We start from the raw sequence: 25,874 nt of genomic DNA, 5'->3' as shown, positions 1-25,874 counted from the left end.
GCTCTATATAGTTTCATAGGAAAGAGAGGGAGAGAGGGAGAGAGGGAGAGAGAGAGAGAGAGAGAGAGAGAGAGAGAGAGAGAGAGAGAGAGAGAGAGAGAGAGAGAGAGAGAGAGAGAGAGAGAGAGAGAGAGAGAGAGAGAGAGAGAGAGAGAGAGAGAGAGAGAGAGAGAGAGAGAGAGAGAGAGAGAGAGAGAGAGAGAGAGAGAGGCTAGATTAGCCTGAAAATAGATTTCAAAATGTCAACAATCTCAGAAAATTTATGGAAGGTGGCTAAGGTAGAGATTCAAAAGAGGTAAGAGACAATGGAGGAGGAAAGCTCAGCGTGTCAGCCTCCGCTGACTTAACTTATCACAGCATAAATATATAACCAGCAGCCAAAATCCCTATACTCTCAGTTAGAGCTTTTTGGGACACAACAGTCACACAAATTTCTTAAGAGTCCGCCTTCTTTAATATTTATACTGTGGTAGCAACCGAAGCTACTGCTGGGACACAAAGGGAAACCCCTTTTCGCGCGCTTTGAGGTAACCAATTTCTGAACCAAATTTTCGCTACTGTTTCATATTTATACTGTGAAGTCTATCATAGTTGTAAAAGTACACAGTTTAATTTACTGATTCTAGAGGCTACATAATAAACTAGGTAATAAATAACTCCAAAAATCGCAAAAGTTTATTAGATGGTGATCAGAGAAGCACTTCAAAAGGGATGTTATGTGTAAGATTGGAGTGGAAAAGGCCACACACCTGTCAGCCTTATCTGGATTAACGCTACGAAACCTTTGTCCTGTCACCACGATATAGATCAAATATGTAATCAGCTTTTATCAAGTCAATTTAGTAACACTAGAATTTCAAATCTGTTTCGCGTTAGGGACACCCATTTTAAATCCCGGATACTGCGGACATTATGAAGAGTTGCATTGCGTTTCGGCTCATCTGTTTTAGTAATGGCTCTTTTTCTTTTTGTTGTTTTATCTGAAAGTTTATATTCTCACCCCTTGTTTTTTACTGTTTTGGTACTTTTTGTCGGTGATAAATAGACGTAAAAACCAAAAAAAAAAAAAAAAAAAAAAAAAAACAGACGAAGAATGAGCCCGAAGGCTCTAAGGGATATACATGCCACTCAGAAATTTAAATCCTTCAATTTATTGCAAAAGAAAACTATACCCGGGCTTCAATTTAAAAATTTGGGAACAAGCCTCCCAAATTCTGGGAAATTCCAGAGAAATAAGACACAATTTTGGAGTCAAACCGGGAATATGAGCAAGCTTCAAACATGTTAACATTTAGCTTCCAATGGCACAACATGTAGGTTCAATTACTACATTTTTTAAGTTAGAAAGAACAATTGTAATTTTGGAGTAAAAGGCAGATTTCGAATGCACTAGGATAAGCTACAATTGCAGAAAAGCTGGCTCAAGATCCAAGCTACAATTGCAGAAAAGCAGGCTCAAGATCCAAGCTACAATAGCAAAAAAGCTGGCTCAAAATCCAAGCTACAATAGCAGAAAAGCTGGCACAAGATCCAAGCTACAATAGCAGAAAAGCTGGTTCAAGATCCAAGCTACAATAGCAGAAAAGCTGGCTCAACATCCAAGCTACAATAGCAGAAAAGCTGGCTCAAGATCCCTGAATAAAAATTCTCATTTGAGTAGTTTGCACTATAGCGCAAAGGGGAGTAGGCTTATGTAGCTACTCGTGGCCTAATCTAAAACTATTTTATTGCCTTTTGCCAATATACGAGGTTCTACTCTAATGATGTTTAGATGTTGCTTTGCTAGCTATTCAGTTTGCTCGAAAACTCTGCTGAAAAAGTAACCAAGTACTATGATAATTTAGACCTTAAATGAATTTAAGCAATGTTTGGCTCTGACAAAAAATTTTGACTGAAGAGACAGGGATTTCATCCAATTAGCCAAGGGCTTTGTTTCTTATATAAACCATGACAAGCCTATTCCACCTACAAATTCACTTTGCAAATTTGAATGTATGTAAATGTACGAGGTTCAGTTTCTACAACATAGCTCAAATGGGAGTAAGCATACGCAGCTCCCTATGGTATAAATTAAAACTACTTTCTTGTCATTTGCCAATACACTAGGTTTTACCCTAACGATGTTTAGATGTGACTGGGCTAGTTATTCAGTTTTCTTAAAAATTTAACGAATTAAAAGTAGTCCAGTACTATGATAATTTAGACTTTAAATGAATTAAGCAGTTCTTGGTTGAAAATATTAGATCGAAGAGACAGGGATTTGATCCACTTGGGCAAGGGCCGGTTTCTTAAATGAACAACCATGAGCCTGTTCCAGTTAGATATCCACTTTGAAAATTTGCAATGTATGTAGCTGTATGAGGTTCATTTTCTGCACCGTAGCTCAAAAGGGAGTGAGCAAATGCAGCCACCCAAGGTTTATATTAAAACTACTTTATTGTCAATTGTCAATACACAAAGTTCTATCGTTATGATGTTTAAATGTGGCTGGATCAACTATTCATTTTGCTTGAACATTATGTTGAAAAAGTAGATAAAGACGAAGATAATTTAGACTTCATACTTTAAAAAAAAGTATGAAAGTTTTTAAAGCATGAAAGTTTAGTGTGGATCCTGATCTTCTAAAGTGTTCTAGAGAGCCTGGTTCGTTTTATAGTTGGGATCCTGAAGGAAGATAACGAATACAAATTACCAAGAAAAGGAGGCACAGTGGTCTATGATTTTTATCGAGGAGTTAATTTCCTTTTTATGTCCGGGAAGTCTTTCTCCATAATAGCCATGATAAGATACAAACTGTGTAGGATACAAACTTCATACTTAAAAAAAAAGTAATTTGTTCGTTTTTAGCTTTTAAAAATATATTACATAAATATTTAAAAAAAAATCTTTGTCTAACTTAGGTGAAAAAACTAAAGAAGCCAACTAAGGGATTTGTTGGATTTGTTAAAATAGGATATTAAATATATGTTCTACTTCGCATCTTCACTTCTAAATAAAATACTTCACTTCCTGCTTTTACTTCACTTTCCCAAAAGAAGATCTACAATTTTGTTACATGAAGAATTCAAGAGGTATACCATCCTTGGTGTGTTTGGGGAGTTACAGATAAAAAGTTCAGTTATTTATGAACTATTGTCCTAAATGAAATATGCCGAGATTTTGGTATTCTGAAGGAACAATAAAGAATTTTGAATTTTAAATATATAGTTACCATATTTTATAGAAATTATTGCATTGTTTTGCGTCGACGCTGCAAAGAATTATGAAGGTTTCAGAAGGAAGTATACTTACGAGACTTTTTTTTTTTTTTTATTATTTTTTTTTATTTTTTTTTTTTTTACAAAAAGCCGAATTACACAACAGAATCCTATGAAGAACAGCAGGGAGGGATATTTAGTTCAAGATCCAGAATTTTTGACAATTTTTCGAAAAGAACTTTGATTTTCAAGGAGGTTATGGGGACGATTTTTTTTTAAGATTTTTTGGGGAAAAGACAATCAGGAAAATTTTGCGTGTCCGGGGAATTTTTTTTTACAGAAAACCAGAGAATTCCAAGGATTCCTCGGAAACATAAGGACAATGGAAAGAATAAACTGAAGGTAGTGAGCCCTAAATTTAAATAAAATCCTAAAATTACTATTTACATTAATTTTCGATTAATGGAGCTTGGTTAAAAATTTTAAAGTGCAGCCGTCACCTATGGGCAATCTTTAACTAGCGACCTTTGAGCTACAGTGAAGGAGTACTTAACACAACAGAAATGTGCAAATATTGACAAGAAGATAATTTTTACGATAAGTAGACAGATAATAGAATTGCGTCAATTCTGAAGGCAATGTATTGCAACTGCCTCACTAAGGTAAGAGGCTTTTTTTTTAATAGAATTATACTGAAAAGAGCACCTGCCACCATGATATCCGGGTTCAACTACACTAATCACTTACCCTTTTCAATGGTAATTAAAGCATTTTTTAATTACTTGTGACCGTTTATTGGCAATCTATCGAACAGTTCGTAGCAATAAGAGCGAACCAATATTAACCCAATATTAACCAAAACTAACATCTCATTAACTAATATTAACACAACAGTAACCAAAAATCTACAAAAAATAAAACAACAAAAACAATACAAGCAACGAAAGAATTTCATTTTGTATAAAATTCAATAGGGACGAAGTAGCCCACCAAAAGTTAGTCACTAGAAAATTTGCATTTTTTAGAAAAACGCGAAAACACCCTAAAACAGGGGGGACGATATTACTGAAAAGTACACGACCAAATTCAGTATATCTGAAAGCTATGAAGCCGAAGTTTCAAACCAATACGAAAAGACCACATATATTGTTTTCCGGCTTTCCTCATTGTCTTATACCCTCTGGTTGTCATTGGAGAAGCACGTCGGACAATCTGGGTGCTGACACGCTAATTACATATCTTCGGAGGTGCCTTCTATATTTTCTGATCATATAAGATACATCTGTCTAGTTCATCCATAGACACATTTCCGTGTTGTTTATTTTGAATGTTTAATTAACGTTTATTACTAATGTTTCTAACGCAGTGACACGCTTCTCGGTATTACGTTTAACAGGCTTGTTAGCCTCAGTTAACGTCTCTGCGAGAAGTTAACTGAGGCTCAGTGTTATGTTTTGGAAATTCAGTTGTAAATATTAGGACCAAGAGGATTTTGCTACGGAATAAAAGTGGTTTCAACTGGCGCGACTATTTGGTAAACCTGCAGAAATTGGAAACCTGTTAGTTGCTCTATGGGTTCAGTTCCAAGCTGATTACGCATGAACGAGTTACTATTTGACATTGCTTTTTCTAAGGGTGATTATACGCAGCCCAAACTGTCCAACTCTATCTGCTAGTTTGTCCAACCTTTCTTACATCTTGTATTACCTGTATCACGTTCAAAGTCTAATTGTCATGACTTTGAAATGGTTCGATGGTTCTATGACTTTGACTTGTTCGATGACTTTGAAATGGTTCGATGGTTCGATGGAACCATCGAAGAACCTTCGATGGTTCTAGCACCCTTTGTTGTTTCGATGGTTCTTTTCCCTTACTTTGGAACTATAAAACGAGCCGAGCTCTCAAGAACACTTTAGAAGATCAGGATCCAGACCAATCTTAGCGGTCCATGTTTGGACCACCATGTTTGGACTGCATGGACCTGGCGGTTCATTGCAGTCAAAGTCAACAGACAGCATATACAGGCGTTATATCCTCTCGTTCGATTCTTCAAGTAGTGTGCGCAAAGTGAACATCGGTCTATGTAGAAGCTGTTTGGTCGGAAGCCTTATTGCTCCTCGTGTAGATGCAGATCTGAGGCAGTTTGTATCTTATCAAGGTTATTATGCAGAAAGACTTCCCGGACATGAAAAGGAAATTAACTCCTCGATAAAAATCATAGACCACTGTGCCTCCTTTTCTTAAAAGCTCAGAAATTCCGTAAAAGTATCTTGTGTGGGGTGTTACCAGCTTATGACTTTTTTATATGGAATATTCTCTTACCTTATTTTCTTTGACATTTGCATTTACCAATCAAAACCTTACCGGTTTTTCTATCTTTAATTTATGATGTCATTTTGTTCTTCTCCTTCTCAATTTATTCGCCTTTTTGTGTGCGCGCATCTGTTTTTTACTCTAAAATGCGAATCTGGCCATACGAAATGCCAAAGGTTAGATGGCAATGGTGTTTTTTTTTTTTTTTTTTTTTTTTTTTTTTTTTTTTTTTTTTTTTTTTTTGTCGACACTTGAGCCAGTTTCCTCTCTTGTAAGATACTCACTATCTTTGGGTAGAAGGATCATAAATATATCTTCCAAAAAATTGGGCAAGCTATAAATTTTAAACTTTTAATCTTAGGATCATTTTGTTCAAAAGTATTTTACGTAAAAAAGTCGGAGAAGCAACCCTAGCTTACAAAAATGACTAATTGATGTGAATAATGAAAAAAAAAATGACTAATTTCAAATGACAAAACATATCAGTGAACCGCACTAAAAATGTAAGTGATATGCTTTGTTGTAAATTTTATCCAAAACATTTTACGATTCCAATGTCTGTCGTTTTTTAGATAAATAACCAAATTATACAAATACCATATTCTAGGCCAAAGAAATTATTGACAAACTATAGGGGAGAGGTGAGCATTTCACGATATTTTCAGCTGAACTTTGAAAACAGATTTACGTGTTCTATATTTTACCGAAACTACTGTCATCAAGAATGCTCGAACCGCGTAAATGACCGTAGAAAACTGGTAACTGGTACGTAGGAGAACTGGCTACGATGGTACCCCAGCGCAGCAAAATGAAAGTATTCCAAATGAAAGTAAGCAACAATGTTAAAACTAAAATAAACGAAAAGTATCTTATATATGCAGAGGCTACAGTCTCTCTCAACCCCCTGCTCTTTACCCACTGTTAAAAAAGTCATTGGAATTTAGTGACATTAAAAAAAAATCATTTTTTTTATACTTCTTTGAGATTCTTCTTTTACTATTAAAGTTTTCTAGAACTTTTAATCGTAGTCCTCTTTTTATTTTCTGCTATATGATACTTTTAAATTTAATTATTAAGTCTAAATAACCACAATCTAATCAAGTATTTCATAGTTATCACAATTAGTATTCAATGAAGAAGAACAACTTACCATCCAGCATAGGAAAAAAGACCAGAATAGAAAGCGAGGGCAACGCCACCTGGATTTGTTGTCATACCAGTCCATGGATCTCCTAGTCCACTGGTTACAAACCCTCTTTGGAAGAAAACGAAGAAGCCAGAAGCTATTACAATTATCAAAGCTAGTACTTTAAAATACATAAAAAAATCTTGCATTTGAGCGACTAGCCGTACTCTTTGACAGTTTATAAATGTGAGTAAACCTAAAATAAAAAATAATGTTTAGACTGAATAATTTGCAGGATATTACTTCATTCTTACCTGAGCCGTAAACTATCGAAGGTGATTAGGGCTCTTAAATTAACTTTACACCAGTCTCTCCCTTAAAGATCATCATTGACTCAGGGGAGTCAACTTACTAAAATTTAGGGAGCGAGGATATATTTTCCTATATCTAGCTATAGGAATTTTTTTTCCTTTTTTCAATAATAAAACAAAAAAAGATATTTTTCAAAAAAGGTATTTTTCAAAATATTCGAGATAGGAAAGCTACAAAAGGGAAAAGACCCCCCCTCCTCTTGTTGACACCACTGCGATGACTAATGACCCCACAACTCTTTTCTTTTGTTTTTTTTGTCCTGTTTTGACACTATTTTTGTCCTGCTGTTTTCGATAGTCCATTATCCTCTCTTTGAAGTGTTTTATTACGTTTTTTTAACGTATTTTGTTATGGCGTTCATTCAATAACTAATTTAATATTTTATGATATTAATGCTGACCTCGTTGACAATAACCTTGGTTTGGTCATTATACTATTTCTGTTCCTGTACTAAGAATTAATTCTGTTATTTTGTCCTATTACTGTTAATAATTCTTTTATCTTGTCTTTGACCACCTTTATATGAATTAAATAAAAGAACAAGTTTTCTTTAACTGAAAGTAAGGAGCGACATAAAACTTATAACGAACAGAAATTACTCCGTATATGAAATGGATTTTTCCTCCCCAACGCCCCGCTCTTTACGCTAAAGTTTGACTCTTTGCCACAACTCTACTTTTTAAAACAATGAAATTTTATTCGATTGGTACAAATCTTCTTTTAACGATAATAGTTTCTTCTGAAGAGACATTGTTTTCTGGTGTTACCTTACATTTTAACACGTTTTTATGACGTTAAATCAACAATTAAACACTTTCGTTTATGACGTTGGTTTAGTTCACTGATCTTGGCAATTGTTTTGTTTATTACAACTATTGTTTTTGCTTCAGCTGTTATTCTAGGTACTCAAAAAGGCAATTTTAGCATGTAAAAGTGACTTTGCCCATAAAATCTCCGTCTTTCTATTCTTCAATTAGTGTTGAATAAATACAATTTAATTGAATTAATCAATTAATTCAGTATTCATTAATCAATAAAATAATTTATTATTTAATAATTAAAGTCAATATTAATATAATATTGATTCCCTGACTTTCTGTTAGAATTTGTAACTCCAGCAAACAATCGTAATTACAATTTGCACTTAAAAATCTAACGACTTTTCCATAAATGCTGATAAAAATAGCCCAAAAAAAGCCAAGTATATTAGGTTTTTTGACACCATAGTATCAAATAAAGACTAAAGCACTTGAGCAACTTTCGAAATATTGACAAATGATGACGGATGTTCGCCTATTATTAGCCCAAATAATAGCCCAAAACAAAGCCAGGTGTATTAGGTTCCCTGACGCCATAATATCAGATCAAGATTAAAGCACTTAAGCAACTTCGGTAATATACTGAGAAATGATGACGAATTTTCGCCCATTAATAGCGCAAAACAAAGCCGGATGTATTAGGTTCCCTGACGCCATAATATCAAATCAAGATTAAGGTACTTGAGCAGCTTTTGTAATATATTGAGAAATGATGACGAATTTTCGCCCATTATTAGCCCAAAACAAAGCCGGGTATATTAGGTTCCTAATGCCATAGTATCGAATCAAGATTAAAGCACTTGAGCAACTTCCGTAATATTCTGATAAATGATGACGAATTTTCGTCCATTATAAGCCCAAAACAAAGCCGAGTATATTAGGTTCCCAGACGCCATCATATCAAATCAAAATTAAAGCACTGAGCAGCTTCCGTAAAATACTTAGAAATGATGACGAATTTTCGCCCATTATTAGCCCAAAACAAAGCCGGGTATATTAGGTTCCTGACGCCATAGTATCAAATCAAGATTAAAGCACTTGAGCAACTTCCGTAATATCCTGAGAAATGATGACGAATTTTCGCCCATTATTAGCCCATATTAACAAATGATGACGAATCTTCACTCATTATTTTTTAAAAACATACTTTCATTGATGACGTCGGTTCCAACCTCCATGAAAAGTTTGGGGAATTCCCTTAAAGTGGGAAGAATTAAGCGGTAACCCCGTTGTTAAGGTTAAAAGACTATTGACATAAACCAAAACACCGGTTTATCAATATAAGCACAGCATTTCTAGACATTTCAAACTCTTTTCAAAATATATTTAGCTAGAATTGTCAGTTTTTTTATTATTACTACACCACAAGGTTCTTGCAGAAACAACAAACGGAATAGTTTCTTTTTTTCAGCCACCTTTTTTTTTTTTTTTTTTTTTTTTTTTCTTTTTTTTTTTTTTTACTAAGTTTCACAGTTATTACAAGAAAAGATGAGATATAAAAAACTACGATACAAAAGTAAACCGTTTTAATATTTCTGCTTACAAAGTTACTGAAATCTTTATTAACAAGGGAACAAATGAGACAGTCAAACATTAAGATGGTATACTATGAGTGTTACTGACACGATGATAGCGATTGTTACTCGTACGGTACTGAGACAATGAAACATGGATGGTATACTTCATTGCGACGGTAAACCGAGAAGGTATACAAAACAAAGACTGTTATCAATAAGTGCCCTCAAAACAGTATAATCCGCCTGACACATCTTTTTCTTTTCTTTCTCATACGAAAACGTAAAATCTGGTAAAAAACCCAAATATACGAATAAAATAAAAATAATGCGCTTAATACGTATTATTATTTAAAAAGACAGGCCTTTCTTTTAAAACTTCCGCTGTCTTAACTAGTTTTAACAGTAGTTAAATTTTTATTTCATTCATATTGTATCCTCCAATATTAAGAAAAAATATGTGCGATACATGCTCTCAGGCAATATGATTTTTGGCGAGATAGAGAGCAGCCTTAGCAGTTACAGTGTTGTCACATCTTTAAAAACATAAAAAATAAAGAAAAACTTACATACTACAGATGCCGCTATTACTGTAAGAATGAGGTTCGACGGAGGACATTCTCTAAAAACTGGCTGTAGAATGTAATTAGCAAACGTTAGCGCTGCGACAGCATTGCCAGCTGGCATCACAACTAGCAGAGATGACCAAAGATATAAAAATGCAGGCAGTGGACCATATGCCTCTCGCAAATACGCATAATCACCACCTGATTTAGGAACTGTTGTGCCTGAAGTAAACAAAATTTAAGAATTAAATGCAGGAGCTTGAATGATACGACTGAATTTTTTTCAACACGAAAAGTCAAAAAGGTGGAGTATAAATAGAGAGAAAAGCAGGAACAAAAATAATATGCACAAAACTACTTAGTACCGACTACAAACAATTCAAAAAAGAATACCCATTCAGGCGTAATCCATCTATTTACTACACAGTTTAGAGGCCAGGTCATCAACACTAAAAATAGGGTCGGCAATCAAAGTTTTTTTTTTCATAAGAAACGATTTTGAGACCAACTGGGGAGTTGAAGAAGTGAGATTTTCCTACTGAACCAACTGACAAACTCCATTGATGTTTTTCGATTGAATTAGTTCAAAAGGGGTAAACATTCAGATGTCCTTTAGTATTATACGATATGTTTTTAATATATTACGACTTTTCCAACAATGTCTTTTTTAGTTCATTAATTCTTTTTTAATAAAACTTCTAGAAAAAGACTATCAAATCTAAATATTTCTGTCATTATTTTTGTGTTTACTAATGGCACTGCCTTTTTTGGGGGTTTACTATCATCCCGAGAAAAACAAGATAAAACAGTATTTTTTTGGTCTTTTATAGAATCTGAATTGGCTTGCGTGTCCTGTTTTTTCAACATAAACGGTAGATGTGAAACTTGCTTATAGATGATACAATAGCCAGCTTTTCCTTGATTATTCCTCCCCCCAACTCCTCTTAACCGAAATTAGTTGAGCCCCATTTAACATTTAATTCAGGCTACACAACAAGGTTATTTAAAATATATTTCATAAAACTTCGCAAGTCAGTTTTTAGCATCAAGTCGGTTCTTTGACTCAACGTTTTAATTGTGCCACAATATGTAATCTATCCAAGCTATTATCTTGTAATATAACATAATACAGGAATAAAGCATTGCTAATACAACTAAGGGTGCCAATGGGAATTTTTCCAGGGGGCTACTAAATTGTTTCAGGGCGCAGGAATGTTTGAACACAATTACTATTTGCCAGAAAATGTGTCTTCATATAAGAAATTACACAGCGATTATAAATAAGAATTATAAATAATAAAAATAAGAAACAACGATTAGACAAACAAAGATTATAAATAAGAAACAACGCAATGGGGTACTTTGGCGATTGTTAGTAAAGTGTTACTGGAGCAATCAGTCAAAGATAGACTTTGAATCAAATTGTTGTCACCATCAAATACAAAGGGCAAAATTAGCAGGTGTTACACTATGAGGCAAAGTCCCTTAGCTTGTACATGCCAACTTTTAGTAATTTTTGCAATAATCTATGAATTTTTTGGAAGAATTTAAAAATTCTAGACCTTTTAGCAATAATAATAGATTGTGTTATACACATATTTTTAAAGTACACTGCATTTAAAACTAACAGCATTGGTTGACTGTTATAGAATAAACTGATTTCAGCCTTGTTATTTCAGACCGTCTTTAAGAAACTTATCATAATATGTTTTGCGTTTTTTTTTTTTAGTTTTTAAAGAAATCTTTTTCTAATATATTTTATTTTTAATGTTTTAACTGACTTGTAACTATGGTATTCATCAGATGGCAAAAAATTAAATCAAAATGCTGCTCCGAAGCATGTTGTTGGTGAAGACAAGCAAAGATTGCTGCTAGGCTTCACGTAGTCCCACTAACGTGAATCAAATTGCAGCTAATAAGAGATCAATAAAAACTGAAATTAAAATTTAGGCCTTGACTTGAAATCCAGATTTATGTTTCAAAGTAATAATGAGACGAATCTATTAACCGAATAAAATAATGCCGTTTATTTCGTAAATATTTTCAATGGAATTTGCAGGATGGATTTAATCATTAAATAATAATTATAATAAATAAAATACTATATAATGAATAAAAATAAATAAAATAAATAATAAATAATTATATTAAATTAAATGGATTCAACGAATCCACAGGCAGCTTAGTGGTTACGATGAGTTGATGATTTATCGGTTACATTTTTTTTTCAGACGGGTTGCGTTTGCACAGCTTTAGCTGCGTATTGGATTCTTCAAAAAAAAATGAATTTTACAGAAAATTTGCAACTTCAGCACATCTTAGCTTGCACTATAGTGCCTTTGCGTATTTTTTACTCCTACGGCTGCCCTATATTATACCAGGAATCTGTTAACACTGGTCAAAAGTATTAGCAGCATCATCATTTATTGACAAACTTGAACTGGTTACTTAGAATCTATTCATAAACAAGTTAAAAATTAAAATTGGTTAGACTTGATAGACAAAAAAAATGACTTAACTTTCTTAGGTAGTGGTGACATAATTTAGAAGAAACTCTATTTTTGAAGAACCTGAATAACCATCAGAATATATAACTAAACTTTCTCAAATACCTTAGGGAGAGTTCCAAGTAATCCAAATCGTCTTAGAATATACATAAAAGCGAGAATTTGGCATTTTGGAAAATTCAAAACAAAAACTAGACAAGGAAAAGTAATAGAGGCGAGATTCTAACTAAATAGTATGATTAATTCCATCCTTTCATGCCACAAATTTTCATCTAAATATTTAGCGTGACTCGGAGTTGACAGCGAAATATGACAGCGAGATATTAGAGAGACTGGCCTCTACTCTTTTTCTATCTGGTGGAGAAACTCTTTCAAAAGTAAAGCTTTGGATTGGATAAAGACAAAAACAGCGGAAATTATGGGCTGCTTTTGATTATTTTCGAAAAAATTGACTTGGTGAAAAATTGACGTTTCGTTATGAAATATTCTTCCGTAAGAAAAATTCCTTTCTAAATACGTACTTAGCATGGTACGTTGAGCATATTTCACAACGAAATTGACAATATGAAAAACTGACGTTTCATAACGGCATATTCTTCCATGACAAAAATTCCAGTTTAATTATATAGGCTGACTCTGATTAACTGTAAAATCTGACCACAAAATTTGTCAAAATCTGGTCAATACTTTTCTTTATATGTGTGGCAGACATACTCTCAAAAGTACAGTTTGGATTGGCATTTCTCCTACAGGAGACACAGACAAGCACAATTCAGGAGCAGCTTTGTGAATATTTGCCAGAAAATTGACATTATGAAAAATTGACGTTTGTTAATTACAAAATTTGACCGTAAAATTTTGCAAAATCTGGCCTTTATTTTTCTTTCTATCCATGTGCTAGAAACACTTTAAAAAACCACAGTTTCCTATCAACATTTCTCTGAAGGAGTAAAAAATCAGTTTTTCTAAAAATAAGTATCTTAAAAAAAACTGACGTTATAAAAATTTACATTCCTTATGGAATATTCTTCCAAAATGAAACTGCATTCTAAATACGAATAGAGAATGGACCCTGTAAATAGCAAAATATGATCACGAAATTTTACAAAATATGGCCTATACTCCTTACCTATGTGGCAGAAATACTTTCAAAGGCACGGCTTCGACATTTCTCCAGCAGAAGAACAAACAAGAGCCATTCCTGAGCCGCTTTTCGATTGTTTTCAGAAAGAAATTATGGAAAATTAACATTTTGTTATGAGGATATCTTTCCACAACGACAATACCACTCTAAATATATAGCGTGACTCCGGTTAAGGCCAAAATCAGGTTTGATTAAGTTTATTAACAAATAAGGTTTGACTAACAAATACCATAATATTATTTAACAGCCCACCTCTTATAAAAAAAACACATGAAATATCGGCAATATCAAGAAAAAAACTCGAACAAAAGAATTAACAGACAGTCAATAGCTTGTGAAAATATGCATATAACTACATACTTGATGCGTCAAATATTTATTAATCTTTTTCGATTTTACATTTTTCAGTCATGGAAGCGTCCGTTCCATACATATTTTCATGTCTACAATGTGGAGAGGCATTATGCATTTTGTCAGTATGAAAGTAGCTTCTGTATGAATTAAATTTTATAATATATTACAGTACTATTTTTCGTTGTGTTAGAACAATGTAAATTCTAAAACCAGACCTGATACGAGCAATATCATCATCAACATTTCTTAGAATAATATTTACTGTCTGACCTTAATCGTCCTTTACAAGATTGCAGCTATCGCTGCAAACAAGATAGGGATTTCAATATGCTGTTCAAAAACAAAATAATCAGTCAAGGCGGGGCTCCCACATGAAAATATTTCAAAGGAGGGCATCTGTTCAAAGAAAAGGATGACATTTGGCATTTTCGGCGAAGAAAGGAGGACATCCAGTATTTTTTACCATTGTCAATTTTACCAACTCGTACTTTTAAAATAAAATTTACAGCAGGTGTTTAAAGGCAGGAATAAATCATCTTTGACAATTTCGATTATCCTAGCAGGAATAAACTTGACAAAATAATTATTCATTAGGGATGGAACTGAAGATATATTGTGTTAATTTAGTTCAGTGTTGCCAATGCAGGACTTGTACACTGGGTAACCCTGTTTTGCATAAATACTCTTTTCAAATGTCTCACAAAAAAAAAACTCTGTTCTAGCGGACAAATCATTATACAATAGGTCTTGGTTAGGAACGTAGAGTTTTGCTATTATTTAGTGCTTTGTTGGGAAATCATGGCTGTGTAAGTGTTTCGCAACGCTAAACACAAAAAGGAGGAAAAATCCAATTTTCAGTAAAAGGACGGAGGACAAGGAGGATATTGTAATCCTGATTCACGGTCACTCAATAAAAGTAACAGTATTTCTTTTTTTAAAACGTGTGGCTTGTGTGCGCGTCACTGTCAATTTCAACCACTTGATTAATATCTAGCTTCACTTTAGGGGGAACAAGGACTATGTTGCAACCCGCCCCACAAGATGAATATATGACTCAGCATCAACAGAGGGCGTGTGCAGGAATAAAAAAAAAACAGTAATACATAACATAAATCTTGCAGGAGAGCCAAAAAACAAAACAAAATTATATTTTGGGGTATTTTATAAGAACTCTTTTTTTTGTCATTCCGGATATAGAAAAGCATTTTCAATCTCAAGTGTTTGATTCCTTAACTTTGTCTCTAAACAGAAAGATTATATAGTACTCTTTGAAAGAAAAGAAATGACTCTTTTATATTCTTTGAGAACAATAAAGACAGGAGAAAGCAGCCTGAACCAATTAATAGAACTTGTTTAATTTAGGGGACGGAGTGTGTATATTAGCTTTACAATAAATGCCACGTGACGTCTTTTGAATTACTACAGCGGAATAGACTAGCATAATTTACAAGTTGACTGTCAAATCTTAACCAGACGAAATTTGTTCTAGAAGCCAACATTTTCTTACAGTGATTGAGATAGCCAATTAAATTAATCCTTCACAAATTACTAAATATACATGCACATTATACATTTTTTCTTTTGACTTACTAGAAAAAAAAAAACTTGTTCGCATGCTGACCATGATCTGCGTTGCGCTGGTATACCGATCTCCTAATTCAATGTCTTAGGCCGAGAGTGCAATGCGTGGTTGGGGGCAAATCATCTGACGCTTCTCTTCCCCCCCCCCCGATTTCTCCGTGTACCCTTTTAGAGCTGGGTGTACTCTGGCTGCGCTTACATTGTCACACCATTGACCCCGTTCCAAACTAAATAGTCAGCGACACCAGGACTCGAACCCCCTGACCTCAGGATTTCAAGTCCGGAGTACTTACTAGAAACAGAAAATAAAAAAGGAAGTTAATTCTTAAATTTTAGTACTTATATGTGCTACCCCAAGTCCAAAAACATTACCTTAGCATGGTATGTAAATAACTGTGAAGGACAGAACCAATCTTCAAACGCAAACCCCACAGAAAAGAAACCAACAAGAACCCACTAAGGTCAAAAGCTAATTTTGTTATCTCCTTTGTTTCATTTTGTCACATCTTTGAATCATAGAGCAACAGGGGGACTGCTTGTGGAAAATCTTGAGACTAAAAAATTTCCTTATTTTTATTGGTTTGAAGTATCATACAGAAGAACCAGTCAGCTTGTAAAAGGTAAGATCAATACTACTTCCCTTTCTGACAAAAATTTAAAAAATAGAACTATTGGCTTGCATAAAAACGTCACAGACGTAAACCAATGAAATTAAAGAACACTTTTTACCACAGAACTATGGTAAAATGTTCCCTCTTTTTCTCCTTATTTTCATAGTCATTTCAAAAACAATAAACACATCGTTTGCATGCGATCTATTTGTTTACTATCAACCTTTGAAAGAAATTGCTTAAATCAGGCTTTAACAGATTGCACCAGAATCCAGAACTGCAACAGAGTTTACAACATTTAACTTGTAGTGGGAACAGAAAATATACACACTTATTAAAAGTAAAGACATGCAAAAAGGCTCACCTAGCTCGGCATAGCAGAGTGCACCAATTAATGACAAAATGCCACAGAAAACCCATATTATCAAGGAGAGTCCTGGAGCACCGGCTTCTTCAAGAACTCCTTTTGGAGAAACAAAAATTCCCGACCCAACGATACAACCGATAATGATGGAAACACCATCTAGAAGTCCAAGTTCTCTATGCATACGTACTGCTTCAGTGTGCTCTAGAGATCAAAAGTAAATTAATCATTAGTTAATTAATAATTAAAAATTGGCTAATTAAGATTAATTATTATCACTGGTGAGTAGATTCATCTAACCAAAAATACAACATATAGGTTCAAGTACGCAGGGCAAGATAGGGTAAAAAACAAACTTGATGCGGGATTCTAAATAAATCATTATTGGGTTTGAGGAATTAAAGAATCGACTTGACACAAAAATCCGGGAGCATGTACAGCGTTAGAATTATATTTTACTGAATTTTCTTTCATAGGACTCATTCTTTTTCACTGTATTTGAAAAAACATAAGAACTTGTTTTACAACTTTTTCTCCAACTTTTAATTTAAGACTTACAAAATAATTTTTTGAAACGCCAGGAAACAAATATTAAAAAAGGTTGATCATGAAAAAATTAACTATAAATTGCTTAAATAGTGTAATGATGTTGAAGCTCGAAAAATATTTCTATATGGATCTGCTTCCCTGAAAATTAAATGAAGAAAACAATAATTTATCATGGCGGAAATCAAAATTTCAACAGCAGAATTTTTTTCGTTATGGTTATATTTTAAACAGAGTATGCCCTCTACTACTGAAAACAAATGTTTCTTTTGTGTTCGAGATTTTGAATTTTCTTTTTGAGAAAATAAGAGGTCAGAAGAATTGAGGCCCAATACGTACAAAAGGGATCGAGACCTTGTCTCTCACCCCAAAGAAGATATCTTGACGCCTAAATTCTATAAGTTGAGCAGCCCCTGCTCATAATAAAACGAATATGCCACCTTTTTTTCACCCTCAAATCGAATATGATTGTCCCATTTGGCATTCTGGAATTTCAGTGGATGATTGTAAGGCCCAATAAATGAAGAGAGTAAGGGCCAATAATTCCTCTAACTAAAAAAGCTAGTGAGAAACTAGACTAGAAATCAGTTGTATCTCTGTTTTGTAAATAATGCAATGAGAAACCCTTGCACCAAAAATATCTTCCCCAAAGATACCCTCATAATCTACCCACCCTGGTCTCTTTCTCAGCCGGCTCCAATATGATCCTCAATATGTTGCTTTTCCGCAAGGACTGGAAAACATAATTGATGGTAAGGCAAGGTGTGCCATACATAACTGAAAAGAATAATAACCATCACCCACAGTAAATAAGTATGTTGAAATTGAATATTTTTATATTCGTTTTTAGAATTATAATGTACCAAATTAGGCTAAACCACATAACTCTGTAACTTAATTTCTTGATAATTATGGGCTTCTTCCAAAAGAGAAATTCATTTAATTAATCCAAAGATTAAAGTTGGGAATTGGGATTGACAGAAAAAAAAATCGCACTTTAGCGGAAAGAGTAGCTATTCTTGCAGTTATAGGGTGGAAAACGTGGTATCCGAACTTTTATGCTTTAATGTAACTGTTTACTTTTGTTGGTACTTTTTTTTTACGAAAAGCTACATATTTGCATACATTGCTAGGTAGCTCCAATGTTGTGCACATCGGCTATTACACTTCTATCAAAAGTATGTGAACGTATTCTTAGAAAAATCAGATGATGAACTACCTTGTGACGGCGCAGTGGATGAGGCCGCGACTCTTGATCACGAGTTCAATCCCGCCCGCCGCAAGGAAGAATCTTAGGAGAATTTGGTAATATAATTTTTTGATGTTTTAAGCTAGAAGCCTTCGGTTTTACGTATATTCATGGTTGCTTACCTCATAACTTTTTTGTAAAAGATGAAAAAGAGCGGACTGAAAGGGACACACAAAAGAGGAACTCAGACCTGATAAACGAGTTTACCAATCACTCAAAGAAGTGAAAGAAGTGAACCAGTTAGCTAATGCAATCCGAAGTCTTATGGATTGTTTTTACTTGTTTCTAGTCTCAAATTTGCTTTTAGTTTTTGTTTTAATCTAAATTTCACTTTAGTAGGAATAGATTCTTCTTTATAAATAAATCTTGATGAAAGTATGGATTATTTCAACTATTATATGAAATATATAAGATAAGAAATTTGAGTCACAAGACTAATTAATTCAGCCAAACCAATAAATTTAGTTATTTCCCAAAAATTTAGTTTTAAACCAATGCGATTATCACAAAATCCGTCATTAATTTTTTCATTTATTCACTAACATTTATTTTATACTACGAAAAAAGACATTGAGTGACACTTCTAAGTATTCGTGTGCTTTATCTATTTTTCATTTGCTTAGATTTATTGGTAATTTTCACGATCTTTATTTTAGCTCTCTTAATCAACTTTTAAGATTGTTGAATGCGTCAAGATTTTGATAAACCGTCTGTGCAAGTTATAGGTCCACACATTATTTCCGTTACACAACTTCCTGGAAAGCGAAAACTATGCAAATAAAGAAAAAAAAAGAATAAAATAGTAATTTGGATGTAATCGTTAAATGGCTCAGTTTGAAGAAATATCCGACTAGAGATCGATAAGGAACAATCTATTTTGCCTACCCAAAATGACAATATTTAGTTTCAAATATTAAGTGGTAAGCGTTGTTCATTTTCCACTCCGTTTTTAAAGACGTTTTACTCTTCAAAAATATTGCTCGACGACAGAAAAGTACGTAACAAAGAAGAAGAACTAAGAAACCGAAAGCGTTCTAGAACAGCAGACTATAATTAAATGAGATGAAAATATAGTAACAGATATAACTTTTAATTTAAACAGTCAAAAAGACAAGAAAAAAAAAATGTACGTATATTAATCAAAGTCCAAATATTTTAGCTTCACATCTGGACTTGAGAAAGAGGGAAAAAACTAGAATAATTAGTTGTTACACAATAGAAAATAGCAAAAATCATGAAAAACGCCATACCAAAAGAGAAAAAACAAAAGGAATTGTGCACAAGAATACCCGATTTTGCTTAAAACACTTAGTTTAATTTTAGTTTGTTTTCTTCTTTTTTTTCACCGTTTGTTTTGTTTTTATCTTCATTATCTTCAATTTTCATTTTCTAGCACACGTGAACATATTGATAGCAATTTCTGCCTGTACTGCTGCACGCCAAAGAGACATGGCAGTAAAAGAAACGGCAAGAAAAATGAATGCAAGCGTTTGAAAATATCTGCTTAAGAGAATACTAAATATTCGCTGGCCTCAAAAAATGAGTAATCAATTAATAAAACATAAGACGAGACAACCACTTGTGACAAACGTCATCAGTGTAAAATGGCTGAAGCATCTGTGACAAGTTCTACGAATAAACGATTGAAGGTTTTAGGCAGCCCCCTCCCCCCGCATCCACCAGGCAGGCGACACACTTCAGTGCAACTGTCAGGCACACCTCAATAGGCTTAATAACTAAGAGTGGAAAGATCAGAAAATGAGTAATCAATTAATACAACATGCGACGAGACAACCCCTTGTGACAAACGTCATCCGTGTACAAGGGCTGAAGCATTTATGACAAGTTCTATCGATAAACGATCGAAGGCTTCGGGCAGTCCCCTCCCTCCGCATCCGTCAGGCAGGCAACATACTTCAGCGCAACTGCCAGGCACACCTCCATAGGCTTAATGCCTATGAGTGGGGAGATCAGAAAATGAGTAATCAATTAATACAACATGCGACGAGACAACCGCTTGTGATAAACGTCATCAGTGTACAAGGGCTGAAGCATTTATGACAAGTTCAACGATTAAACGACCAAGGCTTGAGGCAGCCCCCTCCCCATGCATCCATCAAGCAGGCAACACACTTGAACGCAACTGTCAGGCGCACCTCCCTAGGCTTAATGCCTAAGAGTGGGAAGACAACGTAGCTACAGTAGACCTGACGGATGGCAGGAGGCTGTTCCTTGACGCACGGGGTGCTTCTAGCAGAATCAAGGTCTAAAATAATGTGACGCCTAAATATTCAGATGTTCAGACTTTTATTAGTTACACGTTCTTTTCTCATTTTCAGTATATTAATTACAAATTTTGCCCAATGTTAAATTTCTTGATTTCATCTTAGATTTCCAATAGTTCTCGTATTAGTTAATGTTCAGTTAATGTTCATAAAAAGTAGGTAACAGATGGTTCTAGACGCTAACCTCCAGGAAAATTGCCACCCCACGTGGAAAATGTCCCCCGGAGATGTACAAATTGCAAAACTTAAAAATACACTTAAACGTTTACAATGGGGTTCTTTAATTGTTTTGCAGTTTGGGAAGGAGGGACATACCTCAAAGAGTGCATTTTAATGCGAAAACATTCCAGCTATCTTTGAACCATCAGATAAATAGAGGATTTCAAGGGAGAGACGAGAGGAGGGTGGAGGTAGAAATTGATGTATGATCCCCAAACCATAACCAGGATTTTTCTTGGGGGAGGTTTCGGGGGAGGGGGAGAGGTACAAAAGAAACTTTAAAAAATCATCAAAATGTGAAATTGATATCTATTCCCTTATGATTTCTGGGAAAATTTCTTGTCTACGCTGTTATTATGAAAGTAAAGAGTAACGTTAAACCCCAAAAGGAGCAGAATTTATTCCGTATAGGAGGGGAACTGCCCCTTTCTTATCCACACGTCCATCTCATGGTAAAATAAAACTTCGAATAGTGGTAATTAAATCAGAAATTGACAGTTCAGTTCTTTTTTTTTTTTTAAGTCGAAAGTGACTGTAAACTACGGTATTTTCCGTAAATACGGGGGTATTTTCCGAGTGGTATTTTCCGTGGGGGTATTTTCCGGCCATGCGGGTGGGGGGATAAACTTCAGCCACCGTAACAGATGGCGGTGGGATAGACTTAATAAATGTGTCAGAATTTGTGACCTTTCGCTACCAATCAGGGGATTTACGTCATTCTAATCAAAATTCTTGGAAAAGTTTTGCACAAACAAACAATTTTCAAAAAGCTATAAAATTTGTTAGTGAATATCTCCACCAAAAAGAAACGCCGAAGAAACAATTTGGTGAATTATTTACAAATAAAACCAGATAGAAAAAAAAACCCGTGGGATGTAAATAGAACTTACAGTTTTAATTTTTTGGGAAAATTTGTGGAATTTTTATCAGTTTTGAATTTCATTTTCTTTATTTTTCTAGGTCTTAAATGCTGTTATAAATCTTGAAAAATGTACTAATTTAATTTCCTGCCAAATCATGTTTTAACCGAATTCTGGTAATAAATTTTGTTTTTGAAGTTGTATGTTTCCTCATATCTACACAAATATGTTGCTTAAAATTACTGTGAGCGATAATCGAGAACATCTCAGCGGAAACACGTCTTTTGTAGTGTAGGCCTAAAGCATAAAATTGCACATTTCTGTTCCATATGGTTAGCTAAGCTACAAAAGCGGCATCCACACCGGATTTTTTCCCAAAAAAGAATCTCAGCTTCATATGCTAAATTTACACAATAAATCAATGTATTTTACCGCTGTATTATTTCTTTAAGATAAAAACGTAGGTAGGAGAGGAAGAGGGGGGTAGCGTAGCTACCATGGGTCATAGCAAAATCTCATCATTTTCGAGATCTAACCAATAATCTGCTTTATTTTTGTCGTGATGACTAAATTGATATCTTCATCCAAAATGTTGGTCATTGTAGAAAAAAATTATTCCATATTATCTCTATCAGCACATTATTACCTCTATTCATTACCCCTATATCAATATTCCCTTTACAAACGAGCGACCAATCCAACCGACAAAGATTTACTCTATTTTCGCTGCTCCGCAGGTGTAAAAGAGATTGAAAGACGCAAATCCTAAGCAGCAAAGTTGCCGTTTTTTAACGTGGTTGCGCATTGAATTTTCAAATTGGCGTTTTTATGGAGAAAGGGGGGGGGGTCCTTCATGGCACTTACGGTGCATTTTCACTTTTATGGCGGCTCAATTTTAAACCAGGTATCTGGTAAAACTGCTAATCAGTAGATAACAACTGCTTGAGATAATTTTATAGACAAGGTAGAAATCTAGTTTGTCTAAGTCACCTCATGGTTACACCTGCCAATAAAAAGCAAGGATTTATGAATGATAAGCGCTTTTTTTTATATTTGACGTCAACATTGTATTACAGAAAAGACAAAATGAATATGACAAGAAATTGGTTTGAAAGTAGCATCAACACTAATTTACTCCCAACTAATGCATACTAAAACTATATCTTTGTATTTTGCCAGATTCATCTTACAGATAGGAAAACTGCTAGTTTTTAGAATTAGAATGTGCCAAGTTAAATGACATAATTTTGTAACTAAATCTCTTGATCATTATGGGCTTCTTCTAAAAGAGAAATTTATTCAATTGATCCAAAGATTAAATTTGGGAATTGGGATTGTCAAAAAAGAATCACACTTTAGTGGAAAGAATGGCTATTCTTGCAGTTGTAGGGTAGAGGACGCGGTAGCCGAACTTTTATGCTTCAATGTAACTGTTTACTTTTGTTGGTACTTTTTTTTTACAAAAAGCTACATATTTGCATACATTGCTAGGTAGCTCCAATGTTGTGCACATCGGCTGTTACACTTCTATCAAAAGTATGTGAACGTATTCTTAGAAAAATCAGATGATGAACTACCTTGTGACGGCGCAGTGGATGAAGCCGCGACTCTTGATCACGAGTTCAATCCCGCCCGCCTCAAGGAAGTGTCTTTGGCGTAATTGGTCAGGTGTAATTTTTTCATATGTTTTAAGCTAGAAGCCTTCGGTTTTACATATATTCATGGTAGCTTACTTCGTAACCTTTTGTAAAACCTTTTGTAAAAGATGAAAAAGAGCGGGCTGAAAAGGACACACAAAGTAATTTGAGTCACAAGACTAATTAATTCAGCCCAACCAATAAATTTAGTTATTTCCCAAAAATTTAGTTTTAAACCAATGCAATTATCACAAAATGCGTCATTATTTTTTTTATTTATTCATTAACATCTATTTTAGACCATGAAAAAAGACATTGAGTGACAATTCTAAGTATTCATCTGATCTATTTATTTTTCATTTGCTTAGATTTATTGGTAATTTTCACAATCGTTATTTAAGCTCTCTTAATCAGCTTCCAACATTATTGTGCGAGTCTAGAATTTGATAAACTGTCTGTCCAAGTTTTAAAACAGTACACATTATTTCCATTACACAACTTCCTGGAAACTATGCAAATAAAGAAAAAAAGAATAAAATAGTAATTCGGATGTAATCGTTAAATGGCTTAGTTTGAAGAAATATCCGAATAGAAATCGATAAGGAAAAATATATTTTGCACTCCCAAAATCACAATATTTAGTTCCAAATATTAAGTGGCAAGCTTTATTCAGTTTGCACTCCGTTTTCAAAGAAGTTCTAATCTTCAAAAATATTGCTCGATGACAGGCTAGTGCGTAACAGAGAAGAAGAACCAAGAAACCGAACGATTTTAAGAACAGTAGACTATAATTAAATGACATGAAAATATAGCACCGGATATAACTTTTAATTTAAACAGTCAAAAAGACAAGAAAAAAAAATGTACGTATATTAATCAAAGTCCAAATATTTTAGCTTCACATCTGGTCATTATCAACAGATAACTTGAGAAAGAGGGAAAAAACTAGACTAAAAAGTTGTTACACAATAGAAAATAGCATAAAAGATGAAAGAGTCCTACCAAAAGATGTAAAAACAAAAGAAATTCACATTTGATAAAATTAATGTATTTTTAAACCAAACCTGGTGCACAAGGATACCCGATTTTGCTTAAAGACTTAATTCAATTAATTACATGCGAGTTTCGTTTCCTTTCTTCACATAGCTTACGTTTTGTTTTTATCTTCATCGTCTTCAATTTTCATCTTCTAGCACATGTGAATATTTTGATAGCACAATTCTGCCTGTATTACTGACACGCCACACAGACATGGCAGTAAAAGCACCGGCAAGAAAAATGAATGCAAGCGTTTGAAGATATCTGCTTAAGAGAATAATAAATATTCACTGGCCTCAGAAAATGAGTAATCAATTAATATAACATGCGACGAGACAACCGCTTGTGACAAACGTCATCAGTGTACAAAGGCTGAAGCATTTATGACAAGTTCTATGGATAAACGATCGAAGGTCTTAGGCATCCCCCTCCTCCCGCATCCATCAGCCAGGCGACACTTCAGCGCAACTGTCAGGCACACCTCCATAGGCTTAATGCCTAAGAGTGGGAAGACGACGTAGCTGCAGTAGACCTGATGGATGGCTGGAGGCTGTTCCTTGACGCAGAGGGTGCCTTTGACGGAATCAAGGTCTAAAATAATGTGAGGCCGAAATATTTAGATATTCAGACTTTAATTAGTTACACTTTTTTTTCTTATTTTCAGAATCTTAGTTACAAATTTTGTCCAGTATTACATTTTTTTATTTCATTTTCATGGTCAATGTGGTTTAAGAAATTACTTATAAACCATCCGAACTTCCAAGATTTCATCTTAAGTTTCCAATAGTTCTCATATTATTGGCAGTTAATATTCAGACAAAGTAGGTAACACATGGTTCTAGGCGCTCACCTCCTGGAAAATACCCCCCCCCCCGCCGTGAAAAATGTCCCCGGAAATGTACAAATTGCAAAACTTATAGACACTTAAACGTCTACAATGGGGTTCTCTACTTTTTTTGTAGTTTGGGAAGGAGGGAGATACCTCAAAGGGCGCATTTTGATGTCAAAACATCCCAGCTATCTTTGAACCATCAGATAAATAGAGAGTTCGTTCAAGGGAGAGATGAAAGGAGGGTGGAGGTAGAAATTGATGTATGATCCCCAGGGCTGTAACCAGGATCTTGGCTTAAGGGAGGTTTCAGGGGAGGGGGAGAGGTACAAAAAAAACTTTAAAAAAGCATCAAAATGTGAAATTGATATCTATTTCATTACGATTTCTGGGAATATTTCTTGTCTACACTGTTATTAAGAAAGTAAAGAGTAACATCAAACCCGAAAAAGAGCAAAATTTATTCAATATAGAAAGGCTCATTAAATAAGAAATTGACAACAGCCAATTTAGTTTATAAGCTTATTTTTGTTGGAAAAAAGTTGAAAGTGTCTTAGGTATGATAGGGCACGCCAGAGATTGTCATTGGGTAGGTACATTGTGCTATGGCTGTGTCAACTGCCACGAGTCGTCAGAAGCAACGCTATTGGGAATTTTCATTTAAGTTTAAACGAACCATCCGGAAAATGCCTGAAAAATCGCTGATGAGTGATAATGCACACAAGAGTGTGCCGTATGCCAGCC

The 25,874-nt window shown here is 34.3% G+C and overlaps 1 protein-coding gene across 2 annotated transcripts in view; it reads right to left on the bottom strand.

The window, feature by feature from the left end:
• Positions 1 to 25,874, bottom strand: part of LOC136033955 (Y+L amino acid transporter 2-like) — a 75,925-nt gene that overhangs the window by 21,634 nt on the left and 28,417 nt on the right. For both annotated transcript variants that reach the window (XM_065714981.1, XM_065714980.1), the window contains exons 3-5: positions 16,468 to 16,671; positions 9,910 to 10,128; positions 6,661 to 6,892 (exon numbers count right to left, since the gene is read on the bottom strand). In XM_065714981.1, coding sequence (XP_065571053.1) covers positions 6,661 to 6,892; positions 9,910 to 10,128; positions 16,468 to 16,671 — 655 coding nt within the window. The remainder of the gene's footprint in view (positions 1 to 6,660; positions 6,893 to 9,909; positions 10,129 to 16,467; positions 16,672 to 25,874) is intronic.

This window comes from Artemia franciscana, chromosome 12 (assembly GCF_032884065.1).
Source record: "Artemia franciscana chromosome 12, ASM3288406v1, whole genome shotgun sequence".
NCBI lineage: Eukaryota > Metazoa > Arthropoda > Branchiopoda > Anostraca > Artemiidae > Artemia > Artemia franciscana.
Note: the sequence above shows the minus strand (reverse complement) of the source record. Positions and strands in the feature narration are given on the sequence as shown.